The 22,198-nt window shown below is 28.6% G+C and overlaps 1 protein-coding gene across 4 annotated transcripts in view; it reads left to right on the top strand.

The window, feature by feature from the left end:
* The window catches only part of cyc (basic helix-loop-helix ARNT-like protein cyc), a 312,750-nt gene extending 292,856 nt beyond the window's left edge, over positions 1 to 19,894 (top strand). For 2 of the 4 annotated variants that reach the window (XM_075372438.1, XM_075372436.1), the window contains exons 8-15: positions 1,023 to 1,181; positions 3,163 to 3,418; positions 6,160 to 6,301; positions 7,010 to 7,128; positions 8,882 to 9,018; positions 11,391 to 11,563; positions 15,145 to 15,271; positions 16,766 to 19,894. In XM_075372438.1, coding sequence (XP_075228553.1) covers positions 1,023 to 1,181; positions 3,163 to 3,418; positions 6,160 to 6,301; positions 7,010 to 7,128; positions 8,882 to 9,018; positions 11,391 to 11,563; positions 15,145 to 15,271; positions 16,766 to 16,932 — 1,280 coding nt within the window. In that variant the 3' untranslated portion in view covers positions 16,933 to 19,894. Of the gene's footprint in view, positions 1 to 1,022; positions 1,182 to 3,162; positions 3,419 to 6,159; positions 6,302 to 7,009; positions 7,133 to 8,881; positions 9,019 to 11,390; positions 11,564 to 15,144; positions 15,272 to 16,765 lie in introns of those variants that run through there. The other 2 variants (XM_075372437.1, XM_075372439.1) reach the window with 2 other exon arrangements.
* The last annotated feature ends 2,304 nt before the right edge of the window (positions 19,895 to 22,198 follow it).

Below are 22,198 nucleotides of genomic sequence, written 5' to 3'. Positions count from 1 at the left end.
TTTGTTGCAAGAGAACAGACATGTGGGTAGGAAAGTGGCAGAAAGTAGTAGTTGCATCACAACAACCTACCTGTCCTCATCACATCACATCTAATCCAGAATTTCTCGTGATTTCAGGTTGTCCCCCAAACTGAAAGAGTCTCATGCTGAAAGGGTCTCGATTTGACTGGTGGAAGAACATAATGATGAATGCACCACCACAGCTGATAAACCTTTTTAAAGAAGACTTATTTTTTCTGTTTAGCTCCTGGAACCACTGTAAGGTATTACTTCGGAGGATAAATGAGGATGATGTATATGAATGTAAATGAAGTTTAGTCTTGTACAGTCTCAGGTCAACCATTCTTGAGATATGTGGTTAATTGAAACCCAACCACCAATGACCACTGGTATCCACAATCTAATATTCAAACCTGTATAAAATAACTGCCTTTACTAAGATTTGAACTTTTGAACTGTTGATCTGGAAATCAGCTAATTTGTGATGACAAGTTAGATCAGAGACTAATGACAAGACTAGACCAACCCAATGGGGTGTTCTAAAGAAGACTATGAACAGTGTTTCCAATGGAAAGACCACTGGATTAATTTCTGTAGTCGCAAGGGAACTACTTTGAAGTAGACTAAAATTGAAAAACCATTAGATAAGCTACTTTTTTTTAGTGGCCTTTGGACGAATACTTTTTAGAAATAATTCGCACTCAAAGAAAGTATGGCCTTACATTTTTCCATAATTAACCTTAATTTAAAGAAATTTTACAACTACCTTGTGGTAGTTGTTACACTAAAAAAGTGTAAAACTCATTTCACTAAAATGTTATAATTTTAAATTCTATTTACTCTGTTATTTTTAATAATTCTTTGAATTTTAAATTAGAGTTGACTCATTATGAAAGCAATTTTATTCATCACATTTGATTTAAAGATTAAAAACATGTACATGCACACAAAAAGTATGCATAAACTCGTTCCAGTTATTATACTAATTTTACTAATAACTTATATTCCGTTGTTCTTTGTAGCAATGTTACCGGTAAAGACGGATGTCCCTCAAGGTGTTTCAAGGTTGTGTCCTGGGGCAAGAAGATCATTTTTTTGTCGAATGAAATGTAAAATTGGCATTAAAGAAGAAGTTGATTCATCAAATGGTTGTCAAAGACGTAAAAAACATCCTCCATCGGGTAATTATAAAAAAATTTGCTCTTAATTATAGAGAAGTTGAATTTTTAATTTTTTTTTTATGATGGAATCTTAATTGTTTTAAATATTATTATTTATTTTGTTACATTGTGTAAATTAAAACAAAAGAAACAATTTATTATATTTATATTTTATAAAAAAATGTTATATAAAATTTAATTTACAATAAGTTATCTTCACTGCTATTGAGTGTATGTGTTTTATTTTTTAATAAATGTTCTACTATTTCTTCACATTTAAAGTTGCTATGCTCTAAAATCTTTATTATTGCATTTTAAAACATACAATTAAAAGTTGTAAAAATAATTTTCAATAAACTTGAAGTTTAAAACACAGATAAAAAATTAATATATTTTAAAAAGATTACCATACATAAATTTAAAAATAAGAATAAATTAATGAACTAGCAGATAGAATTTGAATGTTATGACCTGTTTAATTTGGCAACATTGATAACACAAAACTGTATGAAGGAGTATTTGAATATCTTTTTGTTTTGACAAATATGATCAAGAACATTTATAATGTAACAGTGTACTTTATTCAAAAAATATATAATATTTTTGTATATTTTAATTATATATATATATATATATATATGATGATTATTAAGATACTATTTAAATCACTATATTGAGTTAGTTGTGTAAAAAAATTAATTTAAACATTTTTTTTCTTAGTGTTACTAATAATTTAACCAAAAACAGAGGTACAATTTTTTTTAAACTCAATAACATTGTATTTCAACCACTTTGTTTGTTTCTAAAACTTGTTTGTAAAATCCTTTCTAAATGTATATGTGTGTTAAAATAAAGCACATATACACACATGTACTTGCACACACATATGATTTTCTATTGATGTAGTAGTTCTAACTAAGCACATACGTGCTTTGAAGATTGTTAACAGTCCTGGAGGAAGAAATGAGAGAGTATTGGATGAAAATAAATATAGGAAGTACTAAAGTAAGGGAAGTAAACAACAAAGAGGATTAATAAAGAGTGTTACCGAAGAATAGAAACAACAAAAATTACACATATTTGGAGACAATGGTGACAGAAGACTGGAAGAAGGCAATGAAAATAAAAGTAAAGATAGTGATGGCAAACAAAACTGTCAGTAAGAAAAGGGAATTACTATGTAATAAAAGTCTAGACTTAGTTATAGAAAAGGCTAGCCAGTTGCTGTGTGTGGAGCATCCTGTAGTATGGAAGTGATGATTTATAGATTATGAGGAAGAGAGAAAGGGACTGAATTGAGACTTTTGAGATGTGGATATAGAGAAAGATGGAGAAAGTAAGATGGATGGATAAAGTGAGGGATAAGTAAGTTATGAACAGGAATAAAAAAGAAAAAAAACTTACATGGAAAGTACACAAAAGTAAAAGAAACTGGTTAGGACATGTGAGTAGAGAAAGTGGAATCGACAACTGCATTGGAAAGATCAATAGAAGGAAAAAGGATGTGAGAAAGCAGAAGGAAGTTAATGCATGAGGTGAAGATTGGAAACTAAAAGGGGATAAAGGAGCAGGCTTTAGACAGAAGTTGATGGAGATAGCAGTGATGTAAGGAAAAAGATGCAGCAAGAAGGAGTGTTGATGTAATAGTTTTTTTTTTTATTTTCACTTGTAAAACATGTTCCTAGAATATTTATTTGATTTTATGATATGTAGTTTATTAATTTATGAATTTAAGCAAACAATTTTTTTTGCATAAATAAGGAAGCAAAAAAAAATTTGTTTGCAAAATTTTTGTTTGCTTAATATTTATACTATAAAATTTGGTAAAAATGTTAATAAGTTAAATGCAATATTATGAAGTTTTTTCTTTGGTGCAATTTCTTTTCATAATAATAATTGATTCATAAACATGTGTGAAACTTTGTTACTCTTTGTTTTGTACATGTTTCATCATACTTTTTTTATATATTCACAGTTTGTTGTTATATGAATCCATCCACAGATCGCAAATACAGTGTGGTCCAATGTACTGGTTACTTGAAATCATGGGCACCAGCTAAGATCGGTTTACAAGATGGTGAAGCAGACAGTGAAGTTGATGGGGATACATGCAATTTATCCTGTTTAGTAGCTGTTGGCAGACTACAACCACCGTTACCTCCACCACAACCTGTTAGACAGAATAGGCCGAATGTTAGAAACATTCAGTTTATATCTCGTCATGCTATGGATGGAAAGTTCCTTTTTGTTGATCAGAGGTAATTGATTCATTTTCTTTACATTTTCTTATAAGGTAAAAAAATATTATAAATAATTTCAATATCAAATTTTTAGAATTATAATCATCTCAGTATTAAATGGTGGGTTTTCTAAGAATAGAATAATGAATAAATAAAAAAATTATTAGCAAAATAAAAAATGAATTGTGTTCAGTAAATTGAGGTTTAGTTTTTAAATCTATTAGTCATGCAATCAGATAGTTTTTAAATCATCAAATCACTAGTTCTCTGATTTTGTACTATCCAAGTTCAAGTCTAGCAAAAATGTATGTTATTTTTTATTAGTTTTAAATATCTGTGGTTGCATTATATTTTGGGTATTGAGTTATTTTTTGGCATTACCTGAAGAGCGAGTTGATTATTGCCTATCCAAGACTCATGTTTATTTGATATATAAAGAAGTTATAATGATATCAAATTAATGAGACTTCACAAAAACATTGAATTATAAATATATAGAAATACAACTGTTCCTTGATTCATGTGAAGATTTCATTTTATTTTTTTTTTATTGTAAATTAAGAAAAAATGAATTTAATAATTAAATTTAATAGATTATTATTTCAATATATCTCTTACGTTGCTTACTTCTGAGTTCAATTTCCATACCTTTTTCTATATATTTTAGATTAGTAACTTCATAAGAAGAAATCTTTTCTTTCAATATTCAAGTTATCTTTTTTGTCTCTTTCTATTATATTATCTGCATTTTGTGTAGCTTAAGACATATCTGAAACTAAAGAACATCATTCAAAAACCAAAAAAAAACAAAATAAATAAATTTAAAAAATACCAAAAAATCTAAACTTAAACATTTTTTAATAAAAATGTTAGAAAAAAGTTTTATTCTGTTATAAAACATGATCACACTACATAAAAAGATCTGCAGTTACCAACAATGTAAATTAAACCCTCTTTTCACACAGGTGCTTGCACACTTGGTTGATGCACACCATAGTTGACTAAATGGAATGAGATGCAATAATAAAATATCATGCAAAAAAAGGAGAGCAGTCAGTTAATAAGGAAGGACTTTGTGTAGGGTTCTCACTTTTTTGTTAATTCCATTTGTTACTCTTTTGTTAATTATGTGGATTACTCTCCTGTTACCCATATTTTGGGCCTTAGCTGGAATCGCTCTTTGTTAATAGCACCACTGCGTTAGCAACATTGTACAGTTACCATCTGTAACATTTCATTCTTATTGTGTTAATTTCTAATAATGGGATCTTTTATGGAATAATGGTTTCTTTAATGGGATCTAATATGATTGCTATTGTTTTTAATAATCATTATTGCATTTACTCATGTATTGTGTTATTTAATTTAGATTTAGATTTAGATTTCTAAATTTAGAACATCACTTATGGAGAGATACATTATGATGCATCTAGGCTTCTAATAAAACTTAAATGTTAGGAAATATTGTCATATTAATGCATTAAATAAATATTTTAAAAGTATGCATTTGGTTTAAATTACATTGTAATTTAATAAGTAGCTATAATTTTTTTTTTAAATTTATATTGTCAATCTTCTGGCAGAGTGGTTGTGTCTGCCTTTAACCTGAAGGTTCTGGATTCTGAGACCTGGTCAAGCTTGGCAGTAATTCACATCTACAAAAAAAAATTCATTTTATTGTCATACAGATGTAACATGGTGTGAGAAAAAATAAATCAGTATTGAAGAGTTACTTGTTGGCTTCTGTTGATACTAAATTTGTACCAGATTTTTTTTTTCAAATCCTTCATATCAATTGCAGTTATTCGACATATCTATTCATCTTTCTGAGGGAACAGATAGTAGATATTTAATTGCCTCAAAAAGTTATTAGTCATTTTTTATTATATATTTTTATGCTTTTGTGTGTGTTCGTGCGTGCGCACGCATTTGTGTATGTGCTTGGTATTTTGGATCTTTCTGTGTTAGTTATCTAAGCATATAAAGATTCTAAATAAAATGTATATAACAATTTTTATGTTATAAAAATATTATACATTATTATATTATACACTTTTTTCTCATATTTACAAACTTTGCCTTTTCAGTAATTTTTTTTTGATTGCTTATTTTGTAAACTTAATTTATTTTGTGTAGGAGATATTAATTTTTTTTTAAATTCAGAATTTGATTATACAGTCTCCTGCTAGCCAGCTTAAGTCATTGACTTTTGGTGTAGCAGGTATTAAGTATATAATTTTTGTGTATTTATAATTTATATATTTTTTATATCTTAATGAAATAAATAAAAAAAATATGATATTGTATATATATCAAGTATGCAGTTAAAAAATAAGAAACATACATATGGAAAAATTTCATGAAAGTATACCACATGAGCTCTGTAACTTGTGTGTGTGTGTGTGTATATATATATATATATATGTACATGTTTATAAGAAAAAATGTTAATGAATTCAAAAAGTACAGTCTTAAAAAACAATTAACAAATAATATGAATTATATAAGTTTTACTGTTTACCTCATTTAATAGAATGGTTAAATTGCCAACTGTTTAACATCCTTCTCAAAGGGATAAAGAATCCGTCATCACCATTTGATCCTTTTTCTCATATTTCTTCTTAGGATGTTTACAGTTTTTTTTTAGTCTAATATTTTTATATTAGGATGTAGATCTGAAAATCACATTCTGGGCCAATTAAGAGTTGTTTTTATTTAGTTTATATAATTATTTAATTTTATATTTTTTGAATTTACAGGGCCACTCTTGTTTTGGGTTTCCTACCACAAGAATTACTTGGTACAAGTATGTATGAATATTATCACCATGATGATATCTCACGTTTGGCTGAGGCTCATAAAGCTGCTGCTCTCCATGTACCTACTGTTATTACAACACATGTAAGTAAAAGAAGAAAAGCAGTATTATTTTATAAAATCTTATTTTTCGTAATCTTCTTATAATGTTAACATTTTTATTAGTTATACTAGTTTATATGTTGATAAATAATGGATCGTTATTACTTTTCAGAAGAAAATAAACAAAATATGTTATATGATTTTCATAAAAAAATTATTTAAAAAAAATCACAATACCTGTTTCACACAACATAGTACTTCAAAAAAGATTATAATAAATGTGTGTGATGTTATGATTGTTATAAATTTGGTCATTTTTAATTAATTTATCTTGATTGTATTAATTATCTGTTTGAATAATTCTTCTTCTTATTGTTTCTAATATTCTAGATCATAATTCAAAGATGAAGTGTAGGGTTCTGATATCTTTGTGGTTTGTTGAGAAGATTCATTTTTTCATTTAAATGGAATGATTTTATTTTTTGGGGGCTATTTAGGTGTTAAAAATAGAATACATTTTATTACATATATATTCTGTTTATATATGTTTATATGTTGGAGTTCTGTTTATTGTATTTATTCTGTGTATTTTGTTCATAACACTGAGGAAGGTACTGTGTACCAAAGAGCTGCTCTAATTTTTTTAAATAATTTTTTGTGAAAATCAAATTACATATTTTGTTTATTATTTTTTGTTATGATGGATTTTCATCAAGTACCCAGTTTCATCCATTGATTATTATTTTTCAGGTTTATAGGTTTCGTAGTAAAGAAGGTGAATTTGTACAGTTACAGAGTGAATGGAAATCATTTCGTAATCCGTGGACAAAAGATGTTGAATATCTTGTCGCTAAAAATATGCTTGTGATGTAAGTGTAATGTTGGTATAACTCTTAACTTCAATAATTCTTTTAATTATTGTAGATTTATTTTATTAGAAAAGTAATTTTAAAATTTACATTGTGATTGGGGAACAATTTCCCATAAAGTAAAAGTGGCATCGACTGATGTAGCCTGCAGCCACTGAAAAGTTCCAACAGCATGCAGTAAATTGTACCCGGCATTCTTAAATTCAGAGTACTATGGAACTAGTTTCATTGAATGTGGCTTTTGGCATTGACATTTTGGTTTTTAATCTTACTTCACACTTCTCAGTTCACAGGATGTTACTTCCTGATAAGTGTTATGTAACCTTCATGTTGTGAACTTTGTAATATATATTTTTTTTTTTACTTCTGTCAAGCAGTTCAGAGGATGAGATGAATGTTTTGTAACGTGTGTGAAAAATGCCATGCCTGACCGGGATTCAAACCCAGGACCTCTAGGTGAAAGGCCGAGACATTACCACTCATGTCACGGAGGCTGGCAATATTTTCATTTCTGGATAGATTTATAATAGATAGCCTTCTTACAGGTGTTTGTTATAATTATTTTTTTTTTTTTATCATTCAGTGGAGTTATTTGATGCAGTTTTTTCTTCATTTTTATTCGGCTCTTATCTTTTAATTTTCATGTATTTCTTATATTTTAGATCTTTACTATTCCTTTAAGGTTCTTAGTTTCATTCATATTGGTAGCTAACCATTATAGTGATTTTCTTTTTGCTGTCCTTTCTAGAAAGCACTATTTTTAAGTTTTTGTAATGGAAATGTGTAAATAAAATAACCCTGCTTGATCATTGTTAAATATTATTTTCATCATGCCATTGCAAAAGTGCTTAACTTTATCTGCAGCTTTCTTTTTTATAATGGCTCTTAAAATTGATAGTTTTTTCAAATATTACATTTAACTACTTGATTACAGCCTCATCAGCCCTTTCATAAATACAAGGTTTAAACCTTTATCTTTACCTGCTTCCATTATGATTTTTAGTTATGAAGAATACTGTTTTTAAAATCATAAAATCATGGAAAAAAATGAACTGCAGTTTCATTTTACTAAAACTTAATTTCATTTCTTAGCTTCATTAATTGTTTGCATAAATTATGAGGAAATGTGAAGGCTTTAATTATCTTCAAGTATAATGCCATTGCCTGTTCTTAGTGTTATGCTTAATCTGACAATCCAGATTTGAAACTTAAGTGCTTGGACAGTCACACAAGTACTGGGGCTTTACCAAGATAGCAAGCTACTGCTTCCTAAGACTTCCAAATATGGTTATTATAGTTGGTAACTCAGTTCATTGTTACTTCACCATTGAAATGCAATAGTGAGAGTAATGAGAGAAGTTGTATGGATGGGGGGGGGGGGATTATCCGCTAAGAGATAGAACTACAAAGCTTCTCCATTCTTCAGAGAGATAGATCAGATAGTACACTGCCTGCCCTAGGACCAAAAAATATAAGAATTTCATTAGAAAATTATTAAATAGAAAATTACTTGCTTTCAAAGTATTGGAAACTTTTCTTCCTTAGGACCTTTCAGAGCTAATTAGCAGCACTTTCTCTAATGGAGTTACACGAAGCACCATTTTTAATGGTTTCCATCATAAATAGATTAGAAATTCTCTTAATTATGTAATTAAAAAATATATTCAACCTTTGAATAACTGTGAAAACTAAATACATCCATTGAATGTTAAAAAATATTGTTAGTTATAAAATTATTTTATTCCTTTTATAGGAATGATTTTAACTCAACGATGAGTTGTGCAGAAAGCCAGCAGTCAAGTAGTAATGATCAGGGACAGTCATCTACACATACCAATATGTTTGAATTATTTACTTCTGGTAATGGCAGTTCGAATACAAATAATCATGGTATGTTTATTAACTAACTACCAATAATTTTTTTTTATGAAATAGTATTTTTATATATATTTTTTTAATTTTATGTTTTGACAATTATTCATTGTATATTTATTATCTAAAAGTACTGTGACTGAAAATAATTTAACTAAGGTTTTCGCTTATAAAAAAGTATAATTTTTAATTAATCAGTTTTCAAGGATCTGTAGTGTAAGTTTATATAAGTATTATAATATAATATTTATTTATAAATAATGTTTATTATAAATGAATAGTATAAATGAATGTTAGTCCCAAATGGATGAATCACATTATACATATTTACATATATTTAATTTTTTTTTTAGAATTTGCAGTTTTCTTTCTATTATTAGAAATATTTATTGTTGCTCTGAAATGTTAGGTGATATGTACAAGGATTTTTTTTTTTACTGTTAATCATGCTAGGCATTATTATATGTATTTGGAAATGGTAGCTAAAATGTAATGCATATTGTAACATATTGGGAGAACAAAATGACAGGTGCAGCCATCTTGCAGTTTCATTCCTCTGCTAGTAATATTCCAAAACTCTTGACCCACACCTTCTCATTTGCTGTCAGTTGCCATTGTTGTGGAGATGAGTTCGTCTGCTATGTCAATGCATCTAAACCAGTGTGCAGTGGTTAAATTTAACTGCAGAAAAAGTGAATGCTCACTAGCAGTCATCATCTAAAAATGATTTATGATGATGAAACCATGGATCAAAGTACTGTGAGAAGGTTGGTAATAAAATTTCTTGCATCAGTAGGTAGTAAAGAAATATTGAGAATGAACCTCACAATACTTGACCAAGTTTTGTGACTGATGAGAAGCGAGAAAAGGGGGTAAATGAATCAATTCAAAATGAATCTCACATCACACAGCAGTATTAAAATACCATAGAAGACATGTGTGTCATAATTGGCAGTTCACAGAGCCAATAAATCTGCAGCACAATAATGCTTAGATACACATCATTTGCAGCCACCTATGTTCTTGTAAAGTTGAAATTTTAACCTATTTCCACACCCTTCCAAAGTCAATAGATTTGGCATCCTTTGATTTGCACTTCTTTCTACAATTAAAAAGGGATATTAAGGATATTCATTTCACAGATCATGAACTGAAGAATGCAATAAAGTATTGGATCATAGAAAAACCATCTGCATTCTGCCTGAATAAAGAAACTAGTTCATTGTTGGGAGAAATGTGTGGTTGTAAATGATGACTATGTGAAAAATAAATGTAAGTTTTTGTAGCAAGTAAAATGTATTTTTATGCCACATTTTTTCATTTGAATGTTTCATTTTATTTATAACTTATTAACAACTGTGCATTAAATTTCATCCACCTTGTATGTAGTAGCCAACTGTACAGATTAATTAATAAAAAATTTATGAATTAAAGGATGTGGGCATTCATGTATTTGTGTGATGATGTTGTCATCCATTATTATAAATATTTTAGCAATATTTGTGATGCTCTGTTGACTAAAATCAATTTCAATGAAACCTTTATTGTTAAAGAATATTCTATATCAACACAAAACTAACCTGCCGGATTAGTCTAACGGTTAAACTTATCATAGCAATATCAGTTGATTTTAAAGTCAAGAGTTCTAAGCTTCGAATCCTTGTAAAGGCAGTTGCTTTTATATGGATTTTAATGCTAGGCTGGGGATACTGGTGTTTTTTGGTGGTTGGGTTTCAGTTTACTACACATCTCAAGTGTGGTCGACCTGAGTCTATTCTAGACTACATGTTTACCAATAGGTTTACACTTACATTTCAGCTATGTTAGGCCCGGCAAGCCAGAAGTGGAATTTAATTTGCCTATGCACACACACACCCAGACCTGGCAATAGCTGGAAAACTGGTTGGAGAAAACAAACAATACAAAATTAATGACTGAAAAATGACAAAATAAAATACTTCTGCACTCATTTCATGGATACATAGAATTTTCGATGATGATTTTATTTTATTTGATTAAAAATTAGTGTTTTATTAGAGCACCATTGTTTCTGTAATACTGCAGTCCAAAAAAAATGTTACGTAGGAGTGTTTTATTGGTAGTTGTGGAAGAATGTTTTAATTAATATTTAAAACTGTTTATTTTTATCTAATACTCTCTTTTTAAGTATCTAATACTGAGAAATTCCTAAATTTTTTTATTATTTATGTGTTTAAAAAAAAGAAATATATATATATAGAGAGAGAGAGAGAGATATATATAGAGAGAGATTCTTTATGTAGAGAAATATATATATATATATATTAGAGAAAGAGGGACAGAGAGAATTTTATATATATATTTTATTCTTTATATAATATATTACAATATAATGAAATTTGAAATTACAGGTAATGGAGGATTAGGAGGTCGTGATATGTCACGAATGATAAGTTCACATGTTGAAGCTAGTAAAATTGGTAGACAAATAGCTGAAGAAGTACTTGATTTACAACGTAGAGAAGGTGAATCTCCCTCAACAAATAGCACACCATCACCATCCCATACTGAACCATTATCTGATGTAAGTACATTAAATTTACTGAAAGAAAGTATTAAACAGTTTTCAATTTAACATAATCATCTGTGTAATATTGTGTTTTAGATTTTACTCCCTCAGAATGAATTATAAGAACTACTTATATGACAGTGCTTTGGAATGCGCTACACAACACTTAATATAGATTTGTTTTATATATATATATATATATATATAAATTATTTATAGTTTAAAAATCATCATATACACACATATATAAAAAATAAGATTGATCTCACCTGTAAGTGTTAAAATCTTTTCTTCAAGAAGGCCTTTTCAGACCCACTGGATCCATCATCAGATATTAAGATATCACAATTAATAAAACATTAGGTATTTGGTCACTAAGGTAAAACTAATCAAAATTATAATCAGATGTTAAAAACAGATGTCAATTTGCAGATGTTATAGCTAACTTAAATAGATCGTCGTGTTTGAAATGTGTTGTCTTTCACTAAATTGAAGTTCTTATGTCTAAAAATGTAATATTTTTCTAAATTCTTATAGATATAAGAACTTCAGTTTAGTGAACTTCAAACATATTTTGAACACTATGATCTATTTAAGTTGGCTATAACATCTGCACATTGACATCTGTTTTTAAGATCTGATTACGATTTTGATTAGTTTTACCTTAGTGACCAGATACCTAATGTTTTATTAATTGTGTTGTCTTAACAACTAATGATGGATCCAGTAGATCCAAAAAGGCCTTCGTGAATAAGAAAAGATTTTAACACTTAAAGACGAGATTAATCTTATTTTTTATATATGTGTGTGTGTATATGATGATTCTTAAACTATAAATAACTAATTGTGATTTGACACACAGGACAACATGTTTAAAATAAAAAAATAAATATATTTTTCAGGTGGCTTTTTGATTTATAAAAAAACAAATCAGTTTTTTATGGTATATATTTCAGCTGTTCAATTCATAATTGTTGACCGTAACATTTATGATACAGATTCTACACTTTAGGCTTGTGCTTTAATGTCAGTATACTTATGATTTATTTTTAGGAAGAAGTTGCTGATTTTGACTATTTTTGAGTAGTGCTTGTATGTATTTTTGTTTAAAACTGTTTGTCATTTATCAGTAAATATCACAAAGCCAGTTTGGTTACAGTATGTACTCAAAGCTTCCGACAACACACAAAAACATATTAATTTTATACTAAACAAATTAATTTCTTGTCCATTATACATCCCAAATAATAGTTGTTTTCTTCCCCTATAAAAAAAAATAAAACAATAAAATAAAAACAGCCAGCAATAACATGATCTGAGATCCCGGCATAAAATAGCAGGATCAGTGTCAATCAAAAAGGTGGCTGCATCAACTACTGAGAACATCATGGTCTTAAAAAAAAAACAATTATTTGAAGTAAACATACTTTAAAGAAGAAATTTCATGTAATTTTCACCACTGACAATCATGGACCACAAAAACTGTGTACAATATCTATCATTGTTCAATTGAGTTTCAGATGGAAACCATTTACTAAAAGAGGTAATATTAACAAAAATGATGAGTACCTTACCAAAAGTTTATAAAAAATATTTCTTGTTGAACATATTTCAAATTTATTTGCTTTGATTTTTGTGTTTAATAAAATAAATCCTCATTGAGTAAAAAAAAAATCTTTTCAGTGAGAGAGAGATTTTAAAAATTAAGATAGAATAATTCAGTCTCATTTAAGTTAATTTGTAATAATTTTTTGTAATATTTGTGTTATGTGTAACACTCATCAGATAGCAGACAGACACAAGTTATAGCTTTTTATCATTGCAAAAATATAAAAGTAAAGAAAATTAAGTTTATGTATGTATGTATGAAAGACAAATCTATTGAATATTTTTGAGGAGTATTTTTCTTTGAAAATACAACTTTTTCCTGAGTTTTTGATATAATTTCTGTGTTTTATGGGTTTCCTTTGGGTCTCTGGGGTTTTTTGGGTACTAGTAGTCTAGCACCACTGCGCTATGATAAACCTACAAAAAATTTGTTATTTGGTGGTAGCTGTTATTACATCAAAGTTTTGTCATATTCATTGATATGACATTTTAAATTGTTTTCTTATATTAGGCCAAATACATTATAAAGTTTTAAGGATTTCTGGACAGTATAGAGGATGTTCCTCATACTTTCTACTTGAATTCTTTTCAGTTTATCGGCTTTTACTTTTGGTGATTGTTATTGGTATGTCAATTTCAATTTTTGAGTAATATACTTTAAGGTGATCACGTGGTATAAAATTGCATTTTCATCAGGTGTTTTAAGCAGTTTACAATGAATTTCAGTAACAAATCAATGTATGGACTTCAATTGAGATGCTATTCATCATGGATGTACCATTTTTCACAGCTTGTGACAGGCAAATTGTACCAATTGCTTAGTGCACAAAATTACATTCTTGAGAGGGATGTGTGGACAGTGTTTGAACATACTTAAATCAGAATATCAATAAATCCCTTTGAATCTTGAAAATATATTTTCTTACAATTTATGGTAAAAAGTTAAATGTTGTATTCTATGATTTATTTTATTTGGAGGAAAACTTTTGGTCAATTTGAAATGATCTGTATATGATGACATATTTATTATACATGCCACTCCAAAAAAGTAAGGTAGACCATTTATAATTTGCTTCTTTATTATTTCTCATCATAAATAATTAGCATACTGGATTGCTGTTTTTTCTTTATTTTTATTCATTTAAATTGCTGATTTATTGGTGAAATGCAAGTACTGATACTGATTGGGATTAAAGAAAATAAATAAGTCCATCTGTAGTGAATTTAATACTGTTGAAATAGAAAAATTTAATACATATATATATGCAATTTAATACATGTATACATATATATATATATATATATATATATATATTTATTTAGAAATAATTTTTTTTTTTAAATGTTATTCTGATGAAACGTAACTTTATGTTAAATCTGAAAGTTTTGTTACTCTTCTTCAAGGAATAATTCAATACTTTTACACTTTTTATCAAACACATCATGTAAAGTCTTGTGAGTAATGGAAGGAGTGTTAGCAAACTATTTTCAATTCTTAAATTGTTTTTGAACAGTTCTTATATACAGCTTCTTTTTCTGCTCCCAATTTGAAATAAATCAGTTTGTGATAATCATGGAAATCAAACTCTTTTTAAAATTATGCAATCACCCATATTACAATATCTCCAAGTACAAGTAGTATCCAAAAGTTAAAGTACAACATTTTTTTTATGTCAATTCGCTGCAAAAGGACTGTTAGACTGATAGATACAAATATTTTGAAGTAATGAAAAGTAATTTGCATATAAAATTATGTAGCAAATGTAAACTGATTATTTAATATTGTAACTTGTTTTTTTATTATTCCTTAAGTATCAAATTATTCTTAACTTTACATTATTTACTAAATAATAGTAAACACTATAAAACATATACCTCTATGAGAAAAATAATGCCTATTATTTATATCATCAACATTGCATCATATTTATAAGAAACATAATTTATTATTATGTATGTAATATATATTTTACAATTATCTTTTACAGTCTCAATTATCTGGTATTACTGGAAGGGATAAGAATAAGAAATTTCATTGCAACAGCAGTTCAAGTAATTTACAATTCAGTTCTGTAAGAAATAATGTAACATTAACAAGCATTGCTGCTGAACCCAGTAAGTATATTTAAAAAACATATTAATTTTGTTTTGTTTAATAATCTAAGACTTAGATCTCACTCTCTCTCTCTCTCTCTCTATATATATATATATATATATATATATATATATATATATACACATACAAAAATCAGTATTATTATCTGGAATAGAACACCTTTCTTCAGGACAGGATTACTTCTTCCCTTGATCTAAATTTTTTTGTATCACTTTATTACTGGTTGATTGCCTTTTTTGTCTATTCTGTGACAATCTCATAGCCTTCTCATGTCTCTTCCATCTTGCATCTTCATTTATTGTAATCTTTCTTTTTAATTACAATGAAACCTTGTTAACAAACATAATTTGTTCCCCAATTTTACTCATAATGCGAAACACTCATTAAGTGAAACAATTTTTACCATAGGAATCAATGTAAAATAGGATAATGCATGCCATTCCCAAAAAAGTACTCAAAAAAACTTATAACAATGTAATTTATTATTTATAATACATCCTTTTTTTACAATAAAGTTGTCTAAAGACATTTGTTTTTGCCTACACTGAGGCTGTTATTTTCTTCTCCCCCGATGAAATATTCTCCACTACTTCTTGTTGTGACACAGAATGCAGCTCAATAAGCTCTTCAGTGGTCAACTCCTGGCTGTGCTCTTCCACTAGCTCGTCGATTTCCTTACAATCCACCTCTAGTCCCATAATCTTGGCCAGAGACACAATCTCATTGATTATAGGCTTCACAGGCACTTGCTCAAACCTTGGAGTCATGTTTGACCACGGTGTCCATCCAAAGTAAGGAGAAATAAAGGTTCTCTTGGTGGTGACCCCATCCCATGCCTTCTCATTCATCTTGAGGCAGGCAATGATGTGAAAGTGGTCTTTCCAAAACTCTCTCATAGTGAGATTGCTTCCTTCAATTACCTCAAAACAACACTTGAAGAATGCTTAAATGTAAAGCTTTTTAAAATTTTAAATGACCTGCTGGTCCATGGGCTCCAGTAAAGGAGTGAGTGGTATTCATCTCAAGTAGATATTTTTTACAGATGGACCAAACACTTCATTGACCAATCTGTAAAAAAGTACCATTTCACCAAAGTGCCTTGTTGTTAGACCCCCCACATCACATTTAGACTCATCTCTTCTGGACTTTATACTTCTTGAAGGCTCGTGCATTGCCCAAATGTAAATTTGGGGTTAAACAGCGGTTTAATTTTCAAATCGCCACTTGCAATTGCACAAAACAACAGCATATTGCCTTTCATTGGCTTATGGTCTGGCAATGCCTTCTCCTCTGTTGTACTATAAGTTCACTTAAGCATGGCATGAAAAAATAATTATTTGAAAATGTTGCTGTGAATTTTAATATTACCAGTTTCAGCATATGTTAAGAATATTCAGTTTCATTTTTATAATTTTTAATTTTTAATTTATAAATACATAATTAGTTAAGCTGATAAAGAAATGATAACTTAGATATAAATTTTTATTTTTGAGTAGATACAGAAGAGGTAATGGATATGATAAGGGTCTCTCCAAATGAAGCAGTATCAAATGATGGCAACGATGAGGCAGCTATGGCAGTAATAATGAGTCTACTTGAAGCAGATGCAGGATTAGGTGGCCCAGTTGATTTCTCTGGTCTACCGTGGCCTTTACCATAAGTAATGTGATATTGTTCTCATCAAATTAAGTTAATAAATAATGTGATTGAAAGATTTTTCATTTAGTTTATTTTAATGTGACTGTTATGTTTGTAAAATATAAGAGGAAATAAACTATAAATAGTTACCTTAGTCAGTGACTTTTATATCATTTTAATAGTGATTTGGAAAAAGATAAATATTTTTATATCGGATCTACATCATTTTGGCCAATCCATCTTTTTTTAACTGTTAATTAGCTGTGTTATTAGATAAACAAGTAGATTTTTGCAAAGATTTTATTTTTTAATACACTTATTTAAATCTATATGTTTATTTTATTTTATTTTTATAAAAGTGGAATGTGAACTAAATATCCAATGTATTAAGCATTTCTATATTTTACATGAGCGTAGAAAAGGTTAATAACAAAGAATACTTTTGCTAAAGAATTTTCATGGATTATTAATATTGTAGAAAAAATTTATCTGAAAATTGAAGATATTATTAAAAGTGTATTGTTATTCAACAAATTTTATGAAATTTACTGTTTTTTTTAAATATGTTGTAAGCTCATACAATACAAGACAATAGTTTTAGCTGATGAATTAACATAATGTAATCTGTATTATTGAAATATAATCTTAAACAAAAATATTTCATTTAACAATTAAGGGTGAAAATTACATAACAGAGCTAGAATGTAATTCTTTGTCACAATTTTTTTTCATTGTAGTGAAACTTTATTAATTTGGAATATCAGATGTTTGGTTAAAATTAAAACATTACTTTCAGTTTCACCTTTAAACAAACAAAAAGATACAATGAAATGATATTACTACTTAAAAACCAAAGAAATAAGCATTATTTAAAGCCATAAAATACCTTAATTTACAAATACTAATAATAAAGTTATTATTTGTATTGTTAAAAATAGATTTACCTTCACATGTACATTCAAAATTAATTAATATATTTTTCTATTAAATTTTACGTTTGGGAAGTAGTGGGGCTACTTTTCAGATATAGGTAGTATACAGTAAAAACATTTTGTTGTATTTTCAGGCCACATAACTTTTTAACTAAAATAAGAACAAAAATATGTGTAAATCAAATTAAAAATTTATTGAAAGTAATAATAATTTATTAATTCACAGTAACATTACTGTTATTTTCCAATTAATAATGGAATTATTAAATAATTCTTTATAATGATTGTTAAATCATTGTAAAAATCAAATGATTGGAGAGCTTAAAATAATACAAATTGTTTTACAGAAAACGTTTCTTTACCCTTTATTTTTAAATTTTATTCTTGAACTTAAATATTACATAAAAACTGATGGAGGAAGTTGTTACAAAATTTGATAGAATTTCACATAAAAGGAGGAAGTCTAAAAGCCTAACTATATGCTTATATAGCTGTTCTAAGTGATGTCCTCTACAGCTAGCTGTTCTCTAACTTGATTCATGATTGCAGGCCATTAAAAATTTTCATTCATTTCATAAATTATGCTTGTTCATTCGGCTCAATAATATCTAAAAGACAAAAGAAAAACAAAGATATACCAAGTTGATTGTATTTCTGGGTCATGGTAGTTAGGAGATTAGATAAAGATTTTTACAGATTGAAATTTTTAATAAATCTAATGACGTCAGTATATAGAAAAAAGAAGGCAAACATTTTCTTTATTCCAAAGATCTTCCGAATTTGTATGAAACAGGTTAAAAATTACTGTAAGTTGAAGAGGTCTAATACTAACTTTATTTCTGTACTAGCTACGCCATTTGAACTTTCACAAGTGTAGTTGTGATGATTTATTTTTATCCTAAATTTGTTTATTATATAGATATGTTTTTATATTGTTTCTTGCAGGAAAAAGTTTCCTTGTAGCGCTCTCATCACGTCATGTACCGATCATTCACATCATGCGCTTCATTTTTTCAACCCAATAAATTTACTTATAATATTTTTACATTGATGATTCTTTCAAATGCCTAAATTGACAGCATGGCTTTTCATGCTGTGACTCGCATTCTGTGGCTAAAGTTGTAGTGGTTTTGCTACTATATTTTTCAAGTCGTGTTTCAGCTTTCTAAATTATCTTTGTTGGATGTTGTTATTCAGCATTATCTGGTTACTCTGAATCATTTTCACTGAATTCTTGTACATTCCACATAAATAACTGCAGATAAACATTTTTTGTTAACTCATGACTATGAAATATACCTTAAGATTCTTAATATTATACCTTCAAGTCTGTTCGTATGTAAGATCAGTTTGAAGATACATGTATAAAAAAATAGAAAATTTCCCAAACAACTAACAGATATTTTGATATGGCCAAAAATGATGTGATTACACAGTACAAATACAAATCTATACTTAACAACATACCTATAAAGGGCTGGTCAGTTACCTAATAAATTGTTGAAATTTCAGATTAAGCACAGCTTATTAGGAGGGGAAATCCTGCTAAATGTCAAATCTCTACTGCTACTCTCCTTTTGATTACATGCTTCTTCTTATAGGTTAATAGAATTTGGAACTTCATGATGTATTGTTTGTTGAAATATTTTGATATACAATTTTCAAATATGTGTAGACAAAAAGAACAAGAATCTGTTCATAAAAGCAGATATTGCAAGCATTTAATAAATAATCTTTTTGTTGCAGCATTATTATAAGAATATTATTTATTTATTTTTTGCCATTAATAATAATAATGTATTATTTCATTTAAGGCAATTGTTTTTCCATAACCTTGAATTCCAAATTAATTAAGTTTTACTCTATATTAAATTTTGACGTACATTAATAAATAATTGCTGTTAATTTTATTTCAGAAATTTATTACTTATACTACATAAGTAACCTGAAAATTGCAATAATATTTATTTATTTTTTTGTTTGTTTTCATTCACTTAGAAACACATAATATAATTTAAAATTATCACCATTATTATAAATAAAGAAAGATGACTGTGCCAAATTCTAGTATAGGTTTTTAGCAGAATGTTTATGCTTACTGTTTATAATTAATACCAAATTAGTTTTAAATAAATATGGTTACTTTTCTAATTAATTTTTATGAATAATTTTTTATAAATTAGAATAATTATTTTATTTATTTTTTTTTGTATGAAGTGTGTATGAATTGTAAATATTAGAATTTATTGTCATAACATTGATTATTATGTTATGTAATTCATTGATTATTTAATACTGTTCTGATTTTTATTTATTTCTTATTTTCTGTAAGAAAATAACTATAACATAATAATTATTTCTGTAGACCTATTTCTAATAATGTAAATTGATTTATAATTTATTATTAGGGATGGTTATAAACTATTTTTATTCTATAGTAATTGATTTGTCCTTAACTGTTGCTCTACTAATAGGATTTTATCCTACCTCTAACTACTTACCTATAATTCTTATCATATCAACTGTCTTGGTTTTATTTGTGGTCTTTTTTGTCTTGTGGTACATTCCTGATATCTTTGATAACTTTCTAATCTTTTATATATATTTTTTGGTCTATTAGTTATTAAAATAAAATTATCCAATTTCTGTATTTTACTTTTACTCTAAGTAAATGTAAAAATGTACTAACAGTAAACTTAACTGGGCATGTTTAATTCAGCTTAATTTTTTTTCTTTTTGATTGTATCATCTAAGGATCATGTTGCACAGCTTTAGACATCTTTCTCCTTTTCCAGAATTGTTTCATTCTTTCCCTGTTTTTCTGTTTACTCCATTTTAATTTTTCATTCTTAGTTTTCTTTTTCTGAAAGTTTAGACTCATCTACTACTTTTCTAAATGTGTTTTATTTTCAATTTTTTCGTCTGAGATATTTATTATTTTTACATCCTTGTCAACTTCTCTAAACCATGCAATTTTTTTTCTGTTTTTTAAGTATCTAAATAACTGCTTAGTTAGTGTTCCCTTCCATTCTATATAGATGTCCATAAAATTTAAGTCTTCTTTTTCTTATTGTAATTTTCATTATTTCCAAGTTTCTGTAAATTTCTTCTGAGCTTTTAAGCCTGTATTCTCTATCAATGATTTTAGGACCATGAATTTTTCTTAATATTTTCTTCAGCATTTATTTATCAGATTTTGTTTCTTATCCAGTCTGTATGATTTTTGTTCATTTTATATTTTTTTTCTTTTTTAATAATTATTTAAAACGATAAATAAAGCATTCCTATGAAAGTAAAATAAGGTTTTTTCATGAATTATTAAAATTAGATAAATCTAATTAAAGAAAAAGCTTAACGTGTCAATAATTGTATCCCATTCATGTTACTTTGATTGATAAGGCTACGAAATACATCAGACTTTTTATTTTTTTTCCGTAGGGGGAGGGAAAAGCTCTACCAGCCACTACCAGGCCTACTCTGATGGCAAGTGCAGGGCACCCACCAGCTAAAAAACCTTCCACTCTAGTCACACAGGGGTTGGACCTAAACCACTTGGTATGTACACAGCCCCTGCCCAATCACCCAGGCACTCATGTCACCGAATTAGAATAACCAGGGTGATGTCCCAAGGGATCATCGGCAAACGACAACTCCAAGGAGCCCACCTCTAAAACTGGCTGCCCACAGCCATCCGGCACCAGTCATCCTCAGGTCAACTACCGACTTCCAGCCTGCCTGCTACTCATCATAACATTGGTAGATAGCTGAGAGGGGACTTCCCCCAGGCATATATCACCCTTCTGCTCCTATCCACATTGAGTTGCAGAGAATGCCTCTGTAACTCAGTGTGGATAACTTCAGATCTTCATATCAGAGGCAGATCTTCCCAGAAAATGTCACAGTAGTTATCACCATCCACTTCGACATGTGACATCTCATTACCTGCAACCTTCCCTGCACTCTCGTTGGTGACACTACCATTCCCTGCACTACCTGTTGGTGGTACTCCCTCCTCTTCTTGTCGACCACGTATTCCTCACGCTGTGGACACTCATTTCTTATGTGGCCTTCACCATTGCATCTAAGGCAAAGCTTGGAACAATCTGGGCTCTCACACCTCTGCTGTCGCCACATTGATAACACCTCAACTCCTCTTCCCTTTAGATTATATGGAGTTGATCCAGCCCACCGGAATCCTCCCTGCTGTCATTAACTTTCAGGCTGCAAAACCCGGAACTAAAATTGTTGCATTCTGGGAACCACCATAAGCCGGGCGCAAGGAGGTGACTTTCAACTCAGCAGTGGCGTAACTCACAAATATCACCACCATTTCAGCCACCCTGTCGATAGTAACAT

Source organism: Lycorma delicatula, chromosome 8 (assembly GCF_047948215.1).
Source record: "Lycorma delicatula isolate Av1 chromosome 8, ASM4794821v1, whole genome shotgun sequence".
Taxonomy (NCBI): Eukaryota; Metazoa; Arthropoda; class Insecta; order Hemiptera; family Fulgoridae; genus Lycorma; species Lycorma delicatula.
Note: the sequence above shows the minus strand (reverse complement) of the source record. Positions and strands in the feature narration are given on the sequence as shown.